The 25,357-nt window shown below is 29.9% G+C and overlaps 6 protein-coding genes and 1 pseudogene across 7 annotated transcripts, besides 3 other annotated features; 3 read left to right on the forward strand and 4 right to left on the reverse strand.

Moving 5' to 3' along the window:
• The first annotated feature begins 1,717 nt into the window (after positions 1-1,717).
• Positions 1,718-19,644: a mobile genetic element.
• On the forward strand, positions 5,310-6,296 carry TVAGG3_0380460 (uncharacterized protein; the record flags this gene model as incomplete). Its single annotated transcript, XM_051232081.1, has 1 exon — positions 5,310-6,296. A coding segment is annotated over one exon (987 nt), but the record flags the coding sequence as incomplete, so codon positions are not given.
• TVAGG3_0380470 (keratin-associated protein family) lies at positions 6,414-7,624 on the forward strand (the record flags this gene model as incomplete). Its single annotated transcript, XM_001287492.1, has 1 exon — positions 6,414-7,624. A coding segment is annotated over one exon (1,211 nt), but the record flags the coding sequence as incomplete, so codon positions are not given.
• TVAGG3_0380480 lies at positions 13,668-14,646 on the reverse strand (annotated as a pseudogene). The gene has a single exon. A coding segment is annotated over exon 1 (979 nt).
• Positions 14,671-18,111, reverse strand: TVAGG3_0380490 (DNA/RNA polymerases family; the record flags this gene model as incomplete). Its single annotated transcript, XM_051232082.1, has 1 exon — positions 14,671-18,111. One exon carries the CDS (start codon positions 18,109-18,111, stop codon positions 14,671-14,673), a length of 3,441 nt encoding a protein of 1,146 aa, XP_051101812.1.
• On the reverse strand, positions 18,186-19,322 carry TVAGG3_0380500 (uncharacterized protein; the record flags this gene model as incomplete). The annotated part of the gene is made up of 1 exon (XM_051232083.1): positions 18,186-19,322. The coding sequence occupies one exon, from the start codon at positions 19,320-19,322 to the stop codon at positions 18,186-18,188; it is 1,137 nt and encodes a 378-aa protein (XP_051101813.1).
• A 1,266-nt stretch (positions 19,645-20,910) lies between the features above and the next one.
• On the forward strand, positions 20,911-22,587 carry TVAGG3_0380510 (ankyrin repeat and SOCS box-containing protein 4 family; the record flags this gene model as incomplete). The annotated part of the gene is made up of 1 exon (XM_001583227.1): positions 20,911-22,587. One exon carries the CDS (start codon positions 20,911-20,913, stop codon positions 22,585-22,587), a length of 1,677 nt encoding a protein of 558 aa, XP_001583277.1.
• Positions 22,588-23,001: 414 nt separating this feature from the next.
• Positions 23,002-23,038: a mobile genetic element.
• An 841-nt stretch (positions 23,039-23,879) lies between these two features.
• Positions 23,880-23,917: a mobile genetic element.
• A 338-nt stretch (positions 23,918-24,255) lies between these two features.
• On the reverse strand, positions 24,256-25,075 carry TVAGG3_0380540 (bromodomain family; the record flags this gene model as incomplete). The annotated part of the gene is made up of 1 exon (XM_001583226.1): positions 24,275-24,895. One exon carries the CDS (start codon positions 24,893-24,895, stop codon positions 24,275-24,277), a length of 621 nt encoding a protein of 206 aa, XP_001583276.1.
• Between the last annotated feature and the right edge of the window lie 282 nt (positions 25,076-25,357).

Genomic DNA, 25,357 nt, shown 5'->3' on the forward strand with positions numbered 1-25,357 from the left:
AAGATAAATGAAATATTCGCAAAGAATGACGGTAGAAGATATTATAGAGAACTTGAAAGTTCATGCTATGACTCTGATACTCCATATTTTGATGATAAACAAACTCATTTAAGAATTACAAATCCGGCTCATGATGTGAACAATTAGGTGACACATATATTAAACGCAAAGTTAAAGCAACTCTAGTTTCAAATAAAGCTTTCACATGTGATGCCGCTTTTAAATGCATGCGTTTATTCGTTGGTTATAAATCATCAAATCAAAGCTTTAAACAATTAGAAGTAGAAACCGAAAGAGGTGATGCCGGTTATCTTCAGATGGATTGCGCCCGTGAATCTTTCGCATTTGCAACATATAAACCAAAATCAGAAAGGAAAGTTAAAAAGTTTGTTCATTCGTTATATAATAATGTTCAAAAATATGATAACTCAGTATGTGGTAAATATATTGACCCTTCAGAAGTTTTCAAGAAAGCAAATGAAGAAGTTGATGTCACTTTTGATATGATTATTCCGGTAAATGATTTGTTAGCATTTCAGGCGTTCGATGATTATCCAAATCATTTGGTGAAATCATTTTGAAATATTATGTTTTCAGGGATACTTTGGTATTTTGCAGGTTGACCCGTTAAGAGTTGCTGATTTACAAAATTACGTTTATGAAAAGATAACTGATGAAAATTATGAAAAGATTATGAATCATGTTTATAAATACGATCGCAAATTCCAACAAATCGGACTTCCTGCAAAATTAATTACAAGCTTAGCCGCTACATCTGCTGACGCAACAGTTGAAGACGTTATTATTTCATGCACAAAGATGGAAGTTTTAGAGGATAAATGCATTACACCAGGATACGGTTTAATTGAAGAATCAATTAAAGCAATACCACGTTTATTCAGTAAGGAAGATCCATTCATGATTCCAGCTCAACATATTGACGTTCGTTCACTAAATGGAGGTTGCATCACTCCTGAAGGTATCAGTTCTGATTTCTCATACGCTCTTCATAATGTTACAGATGTTGTGTTAACATTTCCGAAGAATGCAATGCAAAGAACGGTTTTAGAAAATCCAATGCTTCGAGGTCTCCAGGTCACTATAGATTCCAGAAACTTCCCCGATCAAGCGATGACCACAGTGGGACATATTCTTTACACGTATGCTTCAAGCTTCTGATTTAGATGGAGTGAATGAATGCACAGAAGAATACGAGGACTCATTAACTAGACCACTGAATGATGATGGCACGCCATTAGCTAGAACATGGAAAGACCAAACTTCATTCTTATGCACTATTCCAGTTCAACGTGATGGAGCGGGTATATTCTTTGATGGATTAGAAACTTTCAACTCACAAGTTACAGTACAAGTGAAAGCTTATCCAATCATTCAGGGTGAAAATGACACTTACTGTTCAAAGGTGACAAATCCTCCTCAGGTTTGGTTTACTAGGACTACATATTGGACATGGACACCGGATGAAGGTTTGAAATATCATCCAACAGGTACACCACCACAGTATAGAAGTTCATATGATGAAATATTGATGAATAGAAATGTTTAAAATTATAAATTTATTTTTGATTAAATGGATTTAAATTCATCCACCCCTTATGAAGAATTAGCAGGAGTATATAATACATACGTAGATGATATGATTAATGAAGCATTGAGTGATAATAGAAATGCTCTATCTAAGGAAAAATTAATGAAAATTCCATATTCTGAATGTTACTTAAATTCAATCACTGCAGCAATTGGTAAACAAAATAAAGGTAAAACATTAACGATATTAAAACAAATTATCATTATTGCTAACACTTCACCCATTCATGTGTTAATTTATATCAACCGTTCAGGTTCACCTTCAGATGATACATTTGAATCTTAAAGCATTTAATAAAAATTCCAATTATTTATTTATCACAAGAAGAAGCAGAAGATTATTTAAAAACTTTTTAATGTATAAAGAGTTATATAATACAATCAAGAAGCAAGGATTAGAGGATAAAATTATTGATAAACAACGGGATGAATTATTTGAAACACTTTCTATTTCAAATTTTGATAAAGAATTTTTGCATTCACTAATTTTTCTAGATGATGCCGTGAAATCAAAACTAATAACTAATGAGAAATCATATTTTAATCAATTATTAACTCAATGTCGACACATTCAGTGTTCATTCTTTATGGCTGTTCAATACTTTAAAGCATTAAGCACAAACATTAAATCAAACCTGTCCACTTTTCATTTTCAGTGGTTTTAGTCGTCAACAGTTGAACGTTATGCTTTATCAAGTGAATTTACCAATGAGCATTAATGAACTTTACACACAATATCAACAATTAGGAGAACATGGAAAAATAATAGTTGATTTAAATAAAGGTTCCATTAAATTCGAATAACTTTTTATAATTAATTTTTATTTTTTATTTATAATTAAACATGACAGAAATTGCAAATCTTCTACAGGTTCCATTAAAACAAGGAACAAACAAAAAGGGTGCATATAATAGAACTATGAAAGTTCCAGACGGAATGAAAGAATTAGTCCACATTGTTGCCGGTCTTCAAAAGGATGTTAAACAAATGAGAAACGTTTTAACATTACCAGAAGCTCAAGCATATGCCAAACGTCATGGACCAAATTGGGAAGCACATGAAGCAGACATTACAGGACCAAATGGAAAGCCTGATGGAATAAATGAAGTCTTTGTTACTGATGGTCAAGGAAATATTAAAGTCATAAATGGGTATAAATTAACAATGACGGATTATCCTAAACGTAAAGCATATAATGAACGTTATCCTTGCAATTTGATGAAAATGGAAAAGCTGTTAAACAATACGGAGACAGTGATGGACCAATTCTTCATACCGTCATAATCCATATTCTTATTTCAATGAAGAATTAAACGCTATTGAAGAGGGACCGGATGGATTACCACGATATGTTAATCAGTTTGATGGTCAATATGCAAATTTGAGACCTGAAATTCCAGCTAAGAAATTCTTTAAAGTTGCTTTATTCGATCCAGTGTTCAATGAACAGAAAGAAGCAATGAAAGCAGAATTTAAACCAATTCAAGTGGCAAGAATTTCTTCATCTTCACTTTCAGAAGCGTTCAAGGAATTGATAAAGAAACCACTTTATTCTCAACAAGGTTATAACTTTGATTTAATTAAAGAAAGTGATAGACGTAAATTAGAAAAATCGGATGGTTTTAAGAATGCATGTAATGAAATGATTAAAGATATTGTAAATGATAAAATAAGACTGGAAGAAACTCAAACCATTATCAATAACATAATTGGTGCAGTTACAAAGAAAGTATAAGCAAACAAGGATGAACCTTGGGATATTACCGTAACAACTAAATAAAACTTTAAATATATTTTTCTTTTTTTTCAATTATAAATGAGAAGACGTTTCACAAGTCAAAAGAACACAAACGCAAAAGCAGAGATTACGGTTGGTTATAATGTAAATGATGATAAATCACGAATTATTCAAAATGTTAAAGTTAATGTTAGTCCTGAATTAACAAGGTCAGCAACTCAACCAAATTTATTAACTCGTGACTTACCGAAAAAGGAGGAGCAAAATAAAGAAGATGGAGACCCAATCATTTTAGCTGAACCAGGTAAAGAACCTGTTGAAATTCCCACTTATCCAACATACCCAGCACCACTTGATAACCCATATAAAATAGACATTAATTCTGAATTAATGAAAATATATCGCGATATCATAACTGATAATTATGATTCAATAATAAATTTAATTGACCAATCCGGTTTAATTATTTTACCTTATGAATCATTAATTCACATTATCGCCATTCTTTGTGATGTTCAAGATTCAGACGTGAAGATTCAATTTTTCATAGATGATGAGGTTTCATGCTGCGGAACAGTTGCAAAAATAAATCCTATAAAGGATATTAGCACAATTAAGATATCAAAGAACGGAACAACAACTGAACTTCATTTAACATATAATGATATTTATAATAAAATAGTTGATGAATATAAAATATCACTTGAAAAATTCTTTGTTAAGGCTATTTAATATTCAAGCATTAACATTATCGAATAATAATCCTTTGAATCATAATCATAATAATTGACCTTTCACCAGTTTCTATCGTTTGTTTTATTTCTTTTTGTTCCCCACTATCCGGATCAGTCATTGTAATTGTTTTTGTTATAGTATCTGCTTTATCTTTAACTTCAATCTTTTTTCCATCGGGATATTTAAACCAAAATTCCAAAAATTCGATATTGTCAATCTGTTCATATTTTAATCTATCAATTACATTTTTAATACCATCTGAAAATCTTATGAAATGGTCATTATATGGGTTTGATTGAACTAAATTTGAATGAAGTGAAATATAACCTGATGATGAATATGACATCGACTCATATTTTCTGAAAACACTAAAATTTATAACATGAATGAATTTCTTATTCGTTGAATTTATGAATTCTTGAGGTAATCTTATTCTAGTTTTATTTATCACTGGAAAATAACGCTTTACCATATTTTTAATCGTAATAAAAAATGTCAATTATCAATATTATTTCGAATAATAACTGTGAATTAAATTTAACAGTTAGTGGAATTTATAATGTTACTCTCGTTTCTGTGAGTGGTAAATTTAATCCCATTCTTTTAGACCCTTCGGATTATATATCATTTATTAAAGATGACCATGAAAAAACGTATGATATGTATATAAATAATGTGATAGTGAGGGGGGATATTAACACAATTTTAAGTTATTTAAATGAATCATTTATCGTATGGTATGAAGAAAATTTTAAATCAAAACCCGATAAACTTTTTGAACTTGATGAAATAAATAACCTTATTAAATTTCCGCTGAAAATTAAATTTTGTACTCCTCGTCTTCGTTCATTGTTGGGGATATTAAATTTTGAAAAAGATGCTGGGGATGTTTTGTATTCTGACACTGGTTCCAATTTCATTTTAATCAAATGTGATAAAGTTAATACCCCAATGAGATTTTCACATCAAACATTAGACCCTAACTCTTACCCATCAATACAAAACATTTTATCCATCAACTTAAACATATTTTCTTTATCATATCCATTTCAATTATCCGGGAATTCATTTATTCTTCATTCAAAAGATTTATCAAATATTAAATTTAGAATAACTGACCTATTTGATTGTGATTTAGAATTCATGAATGAAATATTATGGCAATTTCAAATAGAAAAAATAGCTGATGAGATAACGGATTAAATATTTATTTTTAAATCGTAATAAATGATTAAACAACAGCAACCACAGACCATTACATACGCCACATATGCATATAATTCAAAGACGGCAGAACAAACGCAAAGGTTGAAATATGGAGATTTGGAGATAGTATTGAAAAATGACCATTTTGAATTCGTTTGCAAAGGTGGTGCGGTGATATCAAATATAAAAGAAATTTTATTTATGAATTCAAAAATTAAAGGTATAACGGATGATATAACATCAATTCCACCAGAAGAACAGAGATATTACGCATTAAATGCATTTCCTAAAGTTTTGAAGATTGGAAGATTTAATTTAAATGAGGAATTCATAAAAGGTTTCCTAAATGACATAATGAAGAAGGCAGATAAGGAATATGTTGACGATGAGTTAGCATATGTGGCTAGTGCGTTAGTGAAGAAGGCATATAAGGAATATGTGGATGAAAAAGACAATGAAATTATAAAAAGGGTTGAATGGTACCATGAACGGACATCGAAGATTTTAGAAACTAAAGCCAATACAGGGTGGGTTTCAGGATGTTTAGACCTTAAAGCGGATAAAACTTATGTTAACGATGAGTTAAATAAGAAGGCAGATAAGGAATACGTTGATACTGAGTTAGCAAAGAAAGCTGATATATCATTTGTTAATGAAGAAATAAAACAATCGGAGGTCTATTTTACCCCACCATTTTTAAATTTTATGAAATCATCAGATAAAACATTTGAAGATATTGAATGGTTATGTTTCGATGGAGTGACCATGTATTTATTTTATACAGGCGGAGTGCTTTATTATTTTAAAACAAATGATTTTAAAAACTATGAATCATTTACTCCATCCGTTTTGAATCCTGATACACGAGAGCCAATCATTAATCCAAGAATTTTTTATGTTGAATATAATAACGGCAAATTTATGGGAATGATAACGGTTGGAGATGATTTTTGCCCTTGTTATTCATTCGATTGTATCCAATGGTTCAAATGTAATTTAAATCAAGATGTTAAATTTAAATATCCAAATAATCCTATTAGATGTGTTAATAATAAATGGGTACTAATTTATGAAGTCAATCAAATTTTCATTAGTGAGGATGGGATAAATTATTATATGTTTAGTATGATGTCATCAGATTTGAAAATTGATTATACAAGTAAATGGTATTACATTAACAACATGTGTTTTATCCTACAAAATGATAAAATTTATAGATCATATTCAATACCATTTGGTCGTTTTGAACAAATTTTTCAAGCTGATGGAGACATTGAAGCTTTATGTTATGCTTCAAATGTTTGTGTTCTTGTTTCAGGTAGTATGGTGTATTCATATCCTGTAAGTTATAACAGACATATTTATTTATCACAAGATTTTTCACAGGATCCAGAGAAAACACCAAGTTGGGAATTGGTTTATTCATTCACTCCAAAATTTACTCGAAATTATAGATTTACTAATTTATTTTATATTGATGGGTATTTCATTGCTTTTGGATGTGGTGATTTAGTAAATATCAGTAGTGATGGAAAAAATTGGTCTGAAATCACAAAATTTCAAGATGTTAAAAAAGCAATTTTCAAAAATAATATGTTAATATTGATGACAATACCAATTTTAACTTCTTACACGATTTCAATATTATATAATAAATTCAATATTCATAATGGATTAAAGAAGAAAGCAGATAAGGAATGGGTTAATACTGAGTTAAAGAAGAAAGCAGATAAGGAATGGGTTAATACTGAGTTAAAGAAGAAAGCAGATAAGGAATGGGTGAATACTAAATTAGAGAAGAAAGCAGATAAGGAATGGGTGAATACTAAATTAGAGAAGAAAGCAGATAAGGAATGGGTTAATACTGAGTTAAAGAAGAAAGCAGATAAGGAATGGGTTAATACTAAATTAAATACAATGTTTGAGATGATTTACCCCATTGGTTCAATATATACATCAATGAATTCAACAAATCCATCAACATTATTTGGATTTGGTACATGGCAGCAGATAACCGATCGTTTTTTATATTGTACAAACTCATCAAAACAAACCGGTGGAAGTAAAACAATTACGGGTGAAAATTTACCTGCTCATAGTCATTACGTTAATTTAAACACAACCGAAGCAGGATGGCATAAGCATAGATATTGGGATTGGTCAGGAATGACAAAAGGTAAAGGATATGATGTTAAAGATGACGTTAAATTTGCTATTAATTGTTACTGGAACGATACACAGGGTTCAGGTAATCATACACATAATGTTTCAGGATATACACAAACGACGGGACAGAGTAAAGATTACATGCCGCCTTATATGACAGTTTATGCATGGTTTCGGACGGATTGAAAGTCCCGAGCTCCAATTCAGCATACCTCAGTAATGAAATTACAGAATTTTTGAATAAATGAGGGGGGGTCACCATGTGTCACCAGGTCATTTAACTTCTTTAAAAAATGAGACGACATGACATTGTGTCAACAACACAGGAGGAAGGCAATAATGACTTATTTTTGAAGAACTGAAGGTGTCACCAGGTCACCATGTGTCACCAGGTCATTTAACTTCTTTAAAAAATAGTGACAACATGACATTTTGACAACAACACGAGAGGAAGGTAGTTATGACTTATTTTTGAAGAACTGAAGGTGTCACCAGGTTGTCATGTTGACGACATGACATTGTGTCAACAACACAGGAGGAAGGCAATAATGACTTATTTTTGAAGAACTGAAGGTGTCACCAGGTCACCATGTGTCACCAGGTCATTTAACTTCTTTAAAAAATAGTGACAACATGACATTTTGACAACAACACGAGAGGAAGGTAGTTATGACTTATTTTTGAAGAACTGAAGGTGTCACCAGGTCACCATGTTGACGACATGACATTGTGTCAACAACACGAGAGGAAGGCAATAATGAATTATTTTTGAAGAACTGAAGGTGTCACCAGGTCACCATGTGTCACCAGGTCATTTAACTTCTCTGAAAAAATGTGACAACATGACATTTTGACAACAACACGAGAGGAAGGTAGTTATGACTTATTTTTGAAGAACTGAAGGTGTCACCAGGTCACCATGTTGACGACATGACATTGTGTCAACAACACGAGAGGAAGGCAATAATGAATTATTTTTGAAGAACTGAAGGTGTCACCAGGTCACCATGTGTCACCAGGTCATTTAACTTCTTTAAAAAATAGTGACAACATGACATTTTGACAACAACACGAGAGGAAGGTAGTTATGACTTATTTTTGAAGAACTGAAGGTGTCACCAGGTCACCATGTTGACGACATGACATTGTGTCAACAACACGAGAGGAAGGCAATAATGAATTATTTTTGAAGAACTGAAGGTGTCACCAGGTCACCATGTGTCACCAGGTCATTTAACTTCTCTGAAAAAATGTGACAACATGACATTTTGACAACAACACGAGAGGAAGGTAGTTATGACTTATTTTTGAAGAACTGAAGGTGTCACCAGGTCACCATGTTGACGACATGACATTGTGTCAACAACACGAGAGGAAGGCAATAATGAATTATTTTTGAAGAACTGAAGGTGTCACCAGGTCACCATGTGTCACCAGGTCATTTAACTTCTTTAAAAAATAGTGACAACATGACATTTTGACAACAACACGAGAGGAAGGTAGTTATGACTTATTTTTGAAGAACTGAAGGTGTCACCAGGTCACCATGTTGACGACATGACATTGTGTCAACAACACGAGAGGAAGGCAATAATGACTTATTTTTGAAGAACTGAAGGTGTCACCAGGTCACCATGTGTCACCAGGTCATTTAACTTCTTTAAAAAATAGTGACAACATGACATTTTGACAACAACACGAGAGGAAGGTAGTTATGACTTATTTTTGAAGAACTGAAGGTGTCACCAGGTTGTCATGTTGACGACATGACATTGTGTCAACAACACAGGAGGAAGGCAATAATGACTTATTTTTGAAGAACTGAAGGTGTCACCAGGTCACCATGTGTCACCAGGTCATTTAACTTCTTTAAAAAATAGTGACAACATGACATTTTGACAACAGTGACGGAAATATGATGCAGCCCAAAAATAAGGTTAGTTTTAAAATTATTTTTATTTTTTTATTCCTATATAAATGACAGCAACAAACAACAACAACAACTTTATCGTTTCTGATGAAAAAGTTATTGATTCATTAGTTGAGGAATTAGTTGTGGCAGAAACTAAAACCCTCAACGAAAGAATTAATGAAAACAAGATTGATTTACATAACTACCTCAAATATGATGGAGGAAGAGGAAGGAAAACTGGTACAGCTTTATTAGTAAATAAAATTTCGAATTTAACGATTATAGATGTTGATATCAATAAATCATACAATGATGAACTTAAAGAAACAGTTAGAAAAGACATTTTATCAAAACTTTCGGATAAAGATGTTATCGTTAAAACCGCTTCAGGAGGTCTTCACATTTATTGCAACACTAATTTCTTCTATTCAACCTCGAACAGAATGATTAAATGTTATTCCTGCAATGATTATGATATTGACATAATGACTTCTATGGATGATTCAAAGCGTTCATTAGTGGTTATGGCTGATTCAAGAGTTCGCAAGAATGCAACAGAACCAATCAATACATACTCATTCATTCGTGGAAGTTATGATTCAACATTAACTAGAACAGTGAATGATATATTAAATGATTTGAATATTAAGGTAAGAGTTGAACAGAAGAATGAAGAAATAAAGACTATCATGAATGAAAACAAAGATGTAAACATTGACGATAAACTTGCCCAGAGCATAGTTGATGGCATCTGTGATTTTGAAGTACATAATGACGGTGGAAACATGAATTTAGAAAAAGAAGTTACATTATTCACACTGTTTCAAGCTATTAATTCGTTACCTAATCATTTGATTAATGAAGCATACGATAACGTTTATAACTTCTGCAATTTAACAGAAAATGCAAAAAGTAATTTTGAAAAAGCACGTGATAGATATGCACATTTAATGACTTCTCCATTTGTTTTGGTAAAGATTCTAAAACTATATCAAAAGGAATATTATGATGAATATGTTTTGCCTTTATTACGTAAGCCAAAAATAACATTTGATATAAAACTTGATGACTCGTTTTTGATAACAGATATTAGACGCAAGGCTGAAAATCATCAGTATAAAAACAGTTCTGAAGTAATTGAGGATTTATCACGTGTAATCCGTTTTGTAGATTGTGGAAACAAATATTTCATTCAAAAGGACTATAATATCCACGACAAAATGAATCAAATATCATTTGTTCTTCAGTCAAACATGAAAGAGTCACTCAAAATGATTAAATTATTTAATGAAGAAGGTAAAACAATAACAGCATGGGACGTACTACTAAATCAATTGTCTTCATTAACCGTTAAGGGTGTTTGCTTTAAATCTGATTCCCCAGATGTTTTCTCAACGTTTCAAGGTTATAAATACAACATTCTTGAAAAGCTTGATTACTCAAAAATTGAGATGTTTATGGATTTCATTAAAGAAGCCATTTGTGATAATAACGATGAAGTGTATAAATACCTACTCGGCTGGATTGCATCAATGATTCAACATCCTGGAATCAAGAATGAAACAGCAATTATTTTGAAAGGACTTCAGGGAACAGGTAAAAACAGATTTACAGACATTATTTCTGAACTTCTCGCTGGTTATTCATGTAAAAACATTACTGAAATAAGTGAGTTAACGGGTAATTTCAACTCAGTAGTTGAAAATAAAATGTTTCTTGTACTTAATGAACTCAAGAATGTTGGTGAAGACAGACTCGCAAACTTCAACGCTTTGAAATCAATTATAACGGATAATGAGATTAGAATTAATGAAAAGAATCAACCCAGAAGAACTGCTCAGAACGTTGCAAACTTCATTTTGGTAACTAATAACGTTTACCCTGTCAAAATTGAAGTTGGAGACAGAAGATATGTAGTTTTAAGAGTTAATGGTAAATTCAAGGGTCAATTTGATTACTTCAAGAATTTAATGGATTCATGCACAAAGGAATTTTATGATAACCTTTTAACATATTTTATGCAATATGACCTTTCATCATTTAATGTACGAATCATTCCGATGACTGAAGCCAAACAAGATTTAATTGAATTATCAACAAATCCTTTAGATGTATGGATAAATACACATTATGATGAATTGTGTGCAGGTATGATGTGTAAAAATGCTCTATTCTGCAAACCATCAGACATGAAAGACAAAAACTTTCAAATGAGTATTAAGGATAAATGTGATAGGAAACAGATAAGAATAGATGGTAAACAAACATGGTGTTATGTTTTGAAAGAAGAAATGAAAGGATTATATAAACAGGTTGAACTAAACGATAATGAGGATTCATTTACTGACGATGAAATACCTGTAAATGATGCTTTATAAAGTATGATTGGAATTTATTTTTGCCTTCCTCTCGTGTTGTTGTCAAAATGTCATGTTGTCACTATTTTTTAAAGAAGTTAAATGACCTGGTGACACATGGTGACCTGGTGACACCTTCAGTTCTTCAAAAATAAGTCATTATTGCCTTCCTCCTGTGTTGTTGACACAATGTCATGTCGTCAACATGACAACCTGGTGACACCTTCAGTTCTTCAAAAATAAGTCATAACTACCTTCCTCTCGTGTTGTTGTCAAAATGTCATGTTGTCACATTTTTTCAGAGAAGTTAAATGACCTGGTGACACATGGTGACCTGGTGACACCTTCAGTTCTTCAAAAATAATTCATTATTGCCTTCCTCTCGTGTTGTTGACACAATGTCATGTCGTCAACATGGTGACCTGGTGACACCTTCAGTTCTTCAAAAATAAGTCATAACTACCTTCCTCTCGTGTTGTTGTCAAAATGTCATGTTGTCACATTTTTTCAGAGAAGTTAAATGACCTGGTGACACATGGTGACCTGGTGACACCTTCAGTTCTTCAAAAATAAGTCATTATTGCCTTCCTCTCGTGTTGTTGACACAATGTCATGTCGTCAACATGACAACCTGGTGACACCTTCAGTTCTTCAAAAATAAGTCATAACTACCTTCCTCTCGTGTTGTTGTCAAAATGTCATGTTGTCACATTTTTTCAGAGAAGTTAAATGACCTGGTGACACATGGTGACCTGGTGACACCTTCAGTTCTTCAAAAATAAGTCATTATTGCCTTCCTCTCGTGTTGTTGACACAATGTCATGTCGTCAACATGACAACCTGGTGACACCTTCAGTTCTTCAAAAATAAGTCATTATTGCCTTCCTCTCGTGTTGTTGTCAAAATGTCATGTTGTCACAAACTTTAGAACAGCATAATTTAAATTTTTATTTTTATCATAAATGAATACCCCACAAGCTCAAAATTTACCACGAATCATAACAAGGGAGGAAATGATAAAAATGATGCGAGAACTTGCTAAAAATAACAAACCACTTAAACTGAGAAAATGCGGTTATGCAGTAATGATGGAAAGAGAGATGTTGTCGAAGAGGAATAAAAATTAAATTTGGATAGAGTTTAAAAATTCATCTTTATTAAATTCATCTCTTCCAACCAATTTATTTATTCTATTAAATTCTTTTATTTTTGCTTCACTCAGTTTAATGATTGAACGGTAAGTTTCTAATTTTTCGATTATTTCTTTATCGTTTTCAACCTCACCACATTGCGGCTTCTTTTTGTAATAACATATTTTTGATTTAATTCTGTTTAGTTTCTTTTTATATTCATCGTCTGGACTCTTGACTGCTTTGTTGTCACTCATTTCTTACGAAATAAAAAAATTAAATATTATTTAAATATAATGGAGTAATAAAATAAATCGGAATTTCTATTAATTTATTGTCAACTTCAACTAATGCATTGCCGTTAATATATCTAACAAATTCAGCTATTGTGTCAAATCTTCGTCTTCTTTTTGTCATTGATTTATCAGTTTTTCCATAATCGAGATGAATCAAAACTTTATCCCCTTGTTTAAAATTCATGAACCCCGAATTAATTTGTTCACGTTTAACATCATTCAACCTTTCCATTTGCTTTCTAATATATTCCCATTCTTTTGAAATATCATTTTTCATTTCCACTGGTTTCATGTTAATAGTTCTATGCCATGTATTATTGTAATAATATACTAACTGCTGTATGATGGAGTCATGATTTCCATCCCAGTATATCTGACCGTTAACCCCTAACGCATCTCTAAGAGTTCTCATTACCGCATCAACTATTTTATTATGAAACGTATATGGAGAGGATGAGAAGTAAAAATTAATTTGTGGGAAATAATGAGTCATAGCTGCCTGAAATCCTTTATCACCATCACCCCTGATATTATCTACTCTTTCCTGATCTAGTAAGTATTGAATAGCTCTTCTTGTTTCCTGTTCTGTTTTCCCTTTCACCGGAATGCAATATAAATATCTAGTGTTAATGTTAATGGCAAATAAATAAGTAATATTTCCTTTTGAATATTCCAGATGATCAATTTCGTATGAATATGGATATGGTGCAAATGAAGGGCGACTAAATTTTTCCTTTAACGGTTGAATTTTCGGGTCAATTGGTTTATTTAATATCTTGAAATCCTTTTTAAAATCTTTTTGCTTCTTAAATGTTTGAAATGGATATGATAAAGTGAATGATGAAGGATTAACTGAAGGAGGAGGAGGTACTACTGTTGGAGGTTTTGGTGTTGCAAGTGGTTTAATTTTATCTGCTTTGATTTTGGATTTCATTCCTTCCTTCATTAATTCTGGATGTATTCTATTCATTTGTTTTAAATATGCTGTATATAAAGGTTTGATATACTTTCCCGCTTCGAGTTTATGTTGAAGGATGAATTCCAAAAGTTGATCTTCATTTAAAAGTCGGGCTGAATGTGGTTTAACTAATGAATCATAAATTAAAGCTTGTGCATCATTTATGAGCTGCTGAACCTGGGTGTTTTGCACCTTTTGTTTTTTTCCTTTGGTTTTTGCTCAGGATTATATAATTTATATAATTCATCAATATCTTCTTCTGTTAATACTTTATTTTTGAAATCTTTCAACTGTTTAAGTTGTGATTTAGTTTTTCCCTTTGAATATTCATTATTTTTAATTTTGTCTTTAATTTCAGAAATTATTTTATTATGATATTTCAAAATTTCATTTTTATAATATGGATAATAATATTCCATATCATCACCCGTTATATTGTTATTATATTTTTGGAGATATGCTTTTAATTCATAATAATTAAGAAAATTTTGATTAAATACTAAATCATCAATTAAATTTTTTAAATCTACGCTATTCATTTATATAAAAATAAAATAAGTGTTTTAAATAAATGGCATACAACATCCATTTTCACAACATACAGCCTTAGTGTGTGCTCCTGTTAATGCAGTCTTACCAATTGTTAAGCGAGTCATTGACCCATTTTTAAGTTGTAAATTAATATTTTGACCATCAAATATCACTTTATCATTTATTATATCCAAATAATTTTTAGGTGTTAATTGTTTATTTTGTCGTAAACTAACACCTTTCATTTTTTGTGCAATCTTTTTGAAGGAGTCTTCACCAATCATTCCGTTGAATGATGTATAACACTTAGGGCATAAAGCAACCATGTTATCACCTTGTTTCTCAATTGCTAAACCCAATAATTTTTTCTCATGTGCTTTTTCTTCAGCTTTATTCTTTAATTTAGGTTTAAATTTCTCATCAAAACAGAAGAAATCAAAAGGTGCGAATTTGAAAATGTTTTTATCATAAAATTTTTTATCGGTTACAATCGCTTGAAATGCTTGAGTGTTCGGAAGATTTGGGTCGCCAGCGATTGCCCAATAAGATGAATCAGTATCACCTTCAATGAAATGAAAACGATTAACATCCAAGCATTTATACATAAAATCATAAATGAAAACCAAATACCAGTATTTTGCGTTATCTAAAGTGAAGAATGCCTCTTGTAAACATGTTTCACATCTATAAAATCTATCTTTGAGCATCAGTTGATATGTATCCTCACCTATTTCTCTTATGTTTTTAAACTTATTTGCCATACATGCAACGCGTGCCTTCTGTGCATTCATTATTTTAGTCTTTGCGTAATTTTGTGTATTCATTGCATCGTAACCATATGATCCATTAAGTGAAATCTTGCAAAATAAACTTTTTCCTTTATTTCCTTCTAATTCAGCCTTTTGTCTTTCGTTCATAAATTTGTTCGCAAATTCATTAAAACAAGTGTTTTTCGTGAATGTTAAAATTGATTGAATGTCATCAATGATAAAATGAAATCTGTCGATTAGATACCAAAGATAATAAGAAGAAAATGGTTGATATTGGTTGTGTGTTGATGCTAACTGAGTTAATTTCACCTGTTTCTGGTCAACCGGTAGATTGTTTGATTTCATGTAATTATACATAAAACCACCAATTGTTTTTTCATCTGTGATAATATCTAAGTTTCTTATTATCGGTAAAAAGTTTATGTAATCATTAATGTATTTTTCATCAATGTGACCCTTTACTTCAGCCACGAATAAATTATTTTTCTTCTTAATAATTCCCAGTGCTTTTGCTTTCTTTGTTGCTGTATCACAAATGATAACACCATTCAATCTTCCCGGCATATACATTTTATGGTCAGTATATTGAATGAAATCATGAGGATTAGATGAAAATGATGAAGGATATAATGAATTAAAATCAACACCAACGAAATGAGTCATGATGTTGGTGGTGTCCTCATTTGATACTGTTTTAGTTTCTGGACTATATGAAAGTTTATTAATGTGCGTGATTCCTTTAAGATTTACTCTATGTTGAACATTTGATAGACCACCAGTAATTCCATTACGGAGGATGTGATACGCTTCCACTGAATCTAAAGTCATTGGTAAATTATTTTTTAATGCATAATTTCTTAAATTGATTCTTAAACGTTGAACATCTTCATCTTTATTTGATTTTACGACATTGCAATAACAACACATTAACTGACAATTTTCTTTAGTATGTGGTTTTTCATTATCAATTCTATCCAATGTTGGTTTATTTGCATATGTAAACGCTTTACCACACATTTTACATTTAGATGAAAGGATTAAATCGTGAAAATATTGATAGTCATCCATTGAAACATTATTTTTGGTATCTCTTTTCGCCTTTTCATCTTGTTTCTTATATGATTCAATTTTATATTTCCAATACTTTTTCGTTAATTCAAAACTTGATTCTATCTCTTCCTCAGGATATGTTTCGTTAGGATTGAAGTTCTTATATGCTAACGCGTAACGAATCATTGATGCATTAGATGATAAAGAAAGATTATGAAGCATATCAATTTTATAAACAAATGTTTCTTCAATAATTTTATCAATTGGGTCAATCATAATTTCAACGTCTTTATTGCAATAATGAATAAAATATTCTAATCTATTCTCAAAATTTTTAGCATCATTGAGATATATTTGATAATCACTATCTGATATTGTTTCTTGTGTTAATGCTGAATAAAATGAATCTTGAGTGAATGGTTCCTTTTTATATAATTCATCTTCGTAATTCTCCCATGTGATGAATTGATATGGGAAAAAGGATTTAACACGTGTTTTATTGTTTCCGAAATCTTGAGTGAATTGGTCTAATGTCCCACCCGCTATATAATTTCTGATGTCAATAAATCTCAATTCATATGGAACGTTTGTTTTCTTTACAATGATTTGCTTAAATTGTGAAGAAGAACCCAGCATTGATTTTATCTTCCATTTTGCAGTATTTAAATCACGAAGAATTAAATTTAAATCAAACTTTCCCGAATTAAAACCTATGATATTCACTTTATTGAATTCCTCATCTAGAAGTTCTTTAAATGCTTCCTTCTGTTTCTCATTTAATGTATTCATTAATTCTTCATATTGTTCAATATTTGATTTAGCAACTAATGAACAGGTTGAAAATAAAAATTCAATCCAATCAGAGATGAACGAATCACTTGATGTTAAGCAAAAATTCCTTGTATATGTTTTATCGTTTAATTTAACCGTTGATGATACCATAAATGGTTTTAAGTAAGCGTTCAAAGTTGCACATTCAGAAAGTAGAAGTTCTTCTTTAGTCTCTAATGTTTCGAAGTCAAAAGTAATATAATATCTTGTTGGTTTATAATATTCCTGCAAATTATGTGCTAATAGCCACTGATATATCTTCTGTTTCGTGATATGTGGTGCATATGGTTGCTGTGTCTTTTGCAACTGAACGTCTTGAATTAATCTTCCATTATTTTCTTTACATTTCTCACAATGCTTTAAAAATCTTCTTTGGTTTTTCCTTTCTGGATCATCACGGATAGAATATACTTCTTCTTTGCAAAAGGAGCAAACTTTATATCCTGTGAGTGCTTCAACGTCTGTTATTCTGTCAGCGTGAAGTTTTCCACATGGACTCTGTGTTAATAAAATATTTACTGTTTCAAATTCTGGATCTATCATTATTGATTCCACTAATGGAAAGTCTACCTTATTTATGTCCACGTCTTCTGGTTGAGGGTCACAATAATAAAAATCAATATTAACGTTTAACATTCTTGCTAACCTCTCACTTTCTGATGAAATGTCAAATCCTTCATATGCATCTATTGCTTCATTTAAATAACTTCTACGAGTTTTAGGATTAACACCATCAGGAATGTTATAGAAGCGTTTAAATAACCTTCTACCTTCTGCTCTAATTTGATTATCATTCATTTTAGCTGTTCCATTTTTGTTCATTTATGTAAGAATAAAAATTAAAAAATAAAAATAAAGTTTATTTTTTTAAAGTCCGAGACTCAGAGAGTCCAGGGCTAAAGTCCGTAAAATGAATTAAGAACACATAAATTTTTATCATCTGCGACGTGACGAATACATTTTAATTTACTCAAGAATGCGTACCCTGATACATTAAATCTAATTCCTGTCTTATTTAATTTCACAACTTTGAAAAGGAATGTGTGAATAGCTATGAAATGATGACGAGATGATTTATGTGTTGCTTCCATTTTTTCTGAAATAAATGAATAAATATAATGTTTATAAGTTTTCATATCTTTTATGTTCTTAATAACGAATGGAATAGATCTTTCCACTTCGTCCTCCTTCGGAGCTGTTCTTTCATATGAAACATCAACGGTATCTTCAACAATGAAACCACAATCGCATAAAATTTTATATGTACCAATTGTTTCTTTTGATATTTTATCTAACAAATCAAAAACTTTATCAACACCTGTACATTTATTTAAATAATAATTTGTGTAAATATCATGGTCTTCTTTCTTAATCGTATTTGTTGCATATGTCACGTTTTTCAGTGCTTTTTTGAATTTTTCAGAATCAAGAGGAGGTGAAAGTAATATACATGGATAATCTCCATCGTCAATAAATTGTAACTTATGTTTATGAATAAATTTTGTGCCTTCTTCTGAAAGTGTTTCGTCAATATCACCATCTAATAAATTTTTAGTAGATTCCAAAAAGTAATTTTTATATCTTTCCTCATGTGATTTTTGAACTTCTGATTCTGAAGCTGGGATATTCATTAAATCCTCTACTTCATTTTCAGCATTTCTTAATTCTTTAATTCTTTCATCTATTTCATTTCTTAATTGTTCCAATTTCTCAATCTCATCGTTATAATATTCATCTTGTTTAATTTTTTCTTCAAAATATTCAGGAGGTGTTTCAAGGCTCTCTGAGCCCAGGTCCTCTGGACCATAAAGAGGAATATTCTCCTGTTTTTCAACTTTTTTGGGATATAAATATCTCATTATAGCCTTTTTAGTAATTGGTCCGTTATATTTAAATTCATTCAACAATCTGGAAAACTCTTTCACATTCTGCATATATGTTGGATAAGAACCGTCTCCAAAATTTTCTAAAATATTTTCTAATTCTGAATTAGTGAACTTTAAAGATTTCAATGAATTAGTTGTTATACTCATTTATTATAAAATAAAAGATAAAAAATATTTTTGATTAATAAGGAATTAATTTCATTTTATGTCTTATAATGTGCGCATATGTATTTAAAAGGCATTCATTGAATTGCTTTTCAATCTCTTTCTTTTTTTCATCTTCGAATATTATATCATTTTCATATATCAAATTATGATATCGGTCATATTCTTTTAAGTGATAAATAAATACAAAATTTACGGTTCCTTTAATTTTAAATTCAAAATTAATTTTACAACAGCTTTGTGGATCAATTAGTAAATCAATCAAATAATGTTCAAAATCAGATATTATTCTTTTTCCATACATTTTATATTAAATAAAAAATTGACACCATATTTGGAATCTATGCAAAAATATATTTTTTAATTAATGATAATATAGGAATTGTAGGAATAAAAACTTTTTATAAATTATTCATAAATTTTTAAAATCTGCTATTCAGAAGTATGTTCAAAAATCATTCAATTATGTGAGATTCTTACGATTACAAAAAAGGTCACACAACCCGCACTCATATACTACTAGGCTAGTAGTCTTGTATGCTAGTTGTTTCGGGATAATTCATGTAGGGAACTATCTTAGAATAAAATGAAGTTTATGGTGCTTTGAAGCATTTCCTTATAGCACCAAATTTAAACTTCAAAATTACAAATAATCAGATATTTGCATTTGATTCAAGGCAATATTCATCTTTTAAACGATTAAACTCCTTCAACATATGCATATTACGACAAAAAATTATAACTCATCGTTATTCTTTCAAATTTGCAAATAATGCTTTATTTTTTAGTCATAACAATCGAGTTCATAAATTACGAACGCTAAAAAGCTTATACTCAAATAGGCAAGGACTAGCTTGCTTATAACTACCAAATTATCGATTTTGAATTTTTTTTTTCGATCTATAATATATATCTAAGATCTTTACTATTACAGTTGTTATGGGGAATGTAAAAACTTCTATTTAAGGAAGACTTTATTTTACAAGAAGATTTATTTTTTTTATTCTTTATTGTTTTCTTTATTTATTAGACTAAACATTATTTGTTTATTAGATTTTAGAAGTTTTTGTTATATTTTTAAGGATGAAAACACAACCTATAACAACTCTAAGTTATCTATTGGAACGAATGCGGGCTCCTCAAAAATAAATATCGAAACTTAAGTGTATAGTACGTAAAAAGTTGTCACCATAAGAATTCTTTCGTAAATAAACAAAAAAAATTTCTGAATATTTAAAAATTAAGCCTATAAGAAGCTTTAAGTATCATTTTATGCTAAATTGCAATGGTTCTATTTGAGTGGAAAAACAATAGGAAATCCGGGCATATCCGAAATCTTTATGGTCATTGTTTTCTACATGTATAACATAGTATTTTTTTTCTTCTAATGAATTTAAGGGGTAAGGCTATAGTAAATATGTCTTTTATAAAAATTTTTAATGTCCAACCATAACGTTAATCCAAACGAATACAACAAACTACGAAGTATTTACAAATACTATATCGATTCATATCTTGCGTTGTATCAGCTGAAAACGGAAAAAGAAGAAGAATAAAGTCAATTTACAAAATGATCAAAACAGAATTGATTGATTCAAAGAATTACCTCCCCACAAATGCTATTAAAGACATTTTAGATATCATTCCGTATAATAATCGCTATACAAAGTCATATTTATTTCTTGCCAAACTCATTTCTGATGATTACCATGTCACAGAGGTCAGAAGTATTGAACCTATTTCAAACTTACTGTTTTATAAAGAATATGGGATTAAATTAGACAAATCTGCCGATTTTAAAGAAGTTAATTCCGAAAAACTCGAAATTCATACAGAAAATACAATTTACAGAGCAATTATGTATAATGACTTAGAAACATTCGTTGCATTCACTGAAAGAGATGGATTTGATAAAAATCAAGTACTTAAATGCGATTTATACCCATCTCCTTACAAAAGATATTCATTACTTGAATTATGTTGTTACCATGGAGCTGTTGATTGTTTCAAGTTTTTAAGAACAAAATTCAGCTCAGAAATAACTGAAAAATGTCTAGAATTTTCATTTTTAGGAAGAAACAATGAGATCATGAGTGAATGTTTGAAATATCAAAAACCAAATTATAAATGCATGGAATATGCAATTATTTCACACAACATTGATTTTGTTACATTCTTGATGAATGAATACAATTTAGAGATCGATTTAATTGATTGCGGAAATTACAAAAATATTGAATCATTTTTAGTTTATTTCGATCAAACTAATGATATAAAAAAATGTTTCATTTATTCAGTGATTTTAAATATTCTATCCTTTTTGGAATACTTCCTTTCACTTGGTGCGAATATCAATGAAAAAGTTGAACAAGGAAGAACCGCACTTCATTATGCAGCAATGAAAAATAAAAAAGAAACTGCTGAAGTTCTTATTTTACATGGTGCGAACATCAATGAAAAAGATGAATATGGACAAACAGCACTTCATTATGCAGCAATGAAAAATAAAAAAGAAACTGCTGAATTTCTTATTTTACATGGTGCGAATATCAATGAAAAAGATAAACATGGACAAACAGCACTTCATATTGCAGCAGAATATAATAGTAAAGAAACTGCTGAGTTTCTTATTTCACTTGGTGCGAATATCAATGAAAAAGATGAACATGGAAGAAACGCACTTCATCATGCAGCAATGAATAATAAAAAAGAAACTGCTGAATTTCTTATTTCACTTGGTGCAAACATCAATGAAAAAGATGAATATGGAAAAACCGCACTTCATTATGCAGCACGGAATAATAATAAAGAAACTGCTGAATTTCTTATTTCACTTGGTGCGAACATCAATGAAAAAGATGAACATGGAAGAACCGCACTTTACTTTGCAGCATGGAATAATAGTAAAGAAACTGCTGAAGTTCTTATTTTACATGGTGCAAATGTCAATGAAAAAGCTGAATATGGACAAACAGCACTTCATATTGCAGCAGAATATAATAAAAAAGAAACTGCTGAATTTCTTATTTTACATGGTGCGAATATCAATGAAAAAAATGATTATGGCGATACAGCACTTCATTATGCAGCAGAATTTAATAATAATGAAACTGCTGAATTTCTTATTTTACATGGTGCGAATATCAATGAAAAAAATGATGATGGCAAAACAGCACTTCGTATTGCAATGGATTATAATAAAGAAGAAACTGCTGAAGTTCTTATTTTACATGGTGCCAAAGAATAATGTTCTTACATAAAATATTCTTTAGTTTTCTGGTATTTTCGAAGAACATTTTCATTAGAGAGTAAATTGAATGTAAAATAATCGTTATTGCGCATTTTTTGCACTTGAGTTTGTTAGATATGATGAGTTGCACATGAATTCACTGGATAAAGTCTTCCAAAAATGCACAACATGCCTAGGAAGAGATTCAATCTGGATAGTATTACTCCAACGAAATACAAAATATTGAACAAAAAAATCGTCTGAAAGTCGACATTTCATAAATTTTGTTGAGCTTCAGACAAAATAAACGTAAAATACAAGCATATTCAATGGAATATCATTGAAATGTTCAATTCTCTTGAAGAAAAAGGAAATTAATTTTCTGAATATTATACTTGATTGTCTGTGGAGGATCAATTATTTGTCATGCTGTAATAAACAGAAATTCATCAAAAGTGACAGCTCTCAATTTTTTGACATTTGTAAATTCTAAATTGAATGAGAAAAATGAAATAATACTAAGCATAATACAATATTCTAGATTTAATTATAATTAGGAAAAAGTTAGTTTTGAGAGTACTTTTCATAGGCATATAGAATGAAATCTTCTGAAAAATAATATCACATAAACTCATATTATTTTCTAATATATAACTATTTTATATAAAAATCAAATTCAATGATCTTAAAAGCGAATGATAAACCTCAAAATTTACGAATATAATGAGTGGTAATATAATGCTTATCTATCATAAAACCATATGAAATATCAATTTTTGCTTTACGCCTAATTTTTGGCGACAATTAGCAAAAAATGTTAAATGTTAACACTCAGTCCATTTGAATATGAAAAATAAAATTGACTTTGATTAAATGTTTTTATTTATCATGCAATTCTTCTTGCGACCAAAGATTTGAATAAAAGTTCAAAAAATAAGATAGCTTAAAAAATAATATACGGTAGTGTTTACTAATAGATGAATAGTATATAAATTCTATTAAAATGGATTTGATCCAAAAAAATATATAAAATTTGATCATAAATAAAATCGTTTTATATTACTTCTTCATTTAAATTATAACAATTTATATAACTGCTTTTAAGATCATTGAATTTGATTTTTATATAAAATAGTTATATATTAGAAAATAATATGAGTTTATGTGATATTATTTTTCAGAAGATTTTGTGTTCTTCTTCAAAATTTTATTTTTTATTAAAAAGAATCTTTACAAAATATACATTTACTTTAATTAATATTTAAAAGCGTTCTCTATCAAAAGTTCCAAAAATTCAATATTTTAGCTTTTCTGAGGTGTTACTTTTGATGAATTTCTGTTTACAACAATGCTCTATTGTATTATCAAAAATATATATAAAAAATTATATAAACATTGATAGATTGTTTTTACAAAATATGAATTGTGGGAACTACGATTATTTTTGATTCAAATGTAAATTTACATTAGAAGTAAAAATAATCATTGTTCACACAATCCAAATTTTATGAAATTTTCGGGTGCCTAACAAATATCATCCAGAGATGCTATTTTTATAAAAAATATATTATTATCATATTTCTGATTTGTTGAAAAAGCAAAGATAATCAATAAGCATCATACAAACTATATTTGCAAAATCAAGTGTGTTGATGCAACTAAATGGTTAAAAAATTAATATAATAAACGTTTACAAACAATGATATTATAATATCTTCTTATATAGGTAGTTATAGAGATCTTTTCTGCATTCCTCTGGAATTTTTTCAAAAGGGATGGATACTTTATTGGATTGCAATATATTTATATTGTATTTAGCAAAAATCTTGATGACATCTTCGTACTGAGCTATATCTGATAATCTTTCAATTAAATTCTGTATAAAATACGGTTTATCGCAATAGTCTTGAGTTACTTCTTCTGTGTTTTCACTCGAAGTTGAGGATTTGTATGAACAAACGCTTAATATTTGTTCGATTTCGTTCAAACGATGCAATTGTTTTCCTAATACTATATCAATTGAATCTTTTGTAGAATGAGGTGCTTTTTGGATTTTTCTTTCGAACCAACGAAGTAAGGTGCTTATTATCAGTAATTTATCAGTATCTTTTTCTACAGATTCTTTGTGTAGCATAAATAGATATCTTACATCAAGAACAAAGTCATAAAATCCGATATATTGTTTGTTTGAAATTTTATTTGAGATGTCTTCGACTTTTAGGGGGATATTTGATGAAACTTCGTTTTCTTCAAGTATCGAAAATGTCGGTTTCGCCTTTAATTTAGTAAAGAGGGAAGCAATGAACTCCCTTTCTATTTCATTCATTAAAACGAAATGAAAAATGGATAGAACCAAGTAGTTACTTGCATCTAGGTACTTATTGAATGACTCCAATTAGCATATATTATACAATTCTCCAATATATTTATTTCATATTTGAGTATTCAAAAGAAGAAGCTTAGCTATTCATCTGCTTTAGGTTTGCCTATATAAACATTGAGAAATAATGAGTAATTTCTTTTGAAACGCCAAATTAGAATATTATTTGAGAATTAAAAGAACCTATTGAGTATTTAGATCTCCGTATAGGATTTGAATCATTACAACCTGTAAAATCTATTCTTTCAAATATTTTTGTCTGATGGTCGAAGCAATTGAACATTTATTTGCTGATTCTTTATATTTTAGTGCATTTAGAACAAGCTAAGTGTTTCTTTCCATTCAAGATTTTTACGGACTATCATCCAAATTTGTAAAAACCGTTGCACAATTGAGAGACTATAAAAA

This window comes from Trichomonas vaginalis, chromosome V (genome assembly GCF_026262505.1).
Source record: "Trichomonas vaginalis G3 chromosome V, whole genome shotgun sequence".
Taxonomy (NCBI): domain Eukaryota; phylum Parabasalia; order Trichomonadida; family Trichomonadidae; genus Trichomonas; species Trichomonas vaginalis.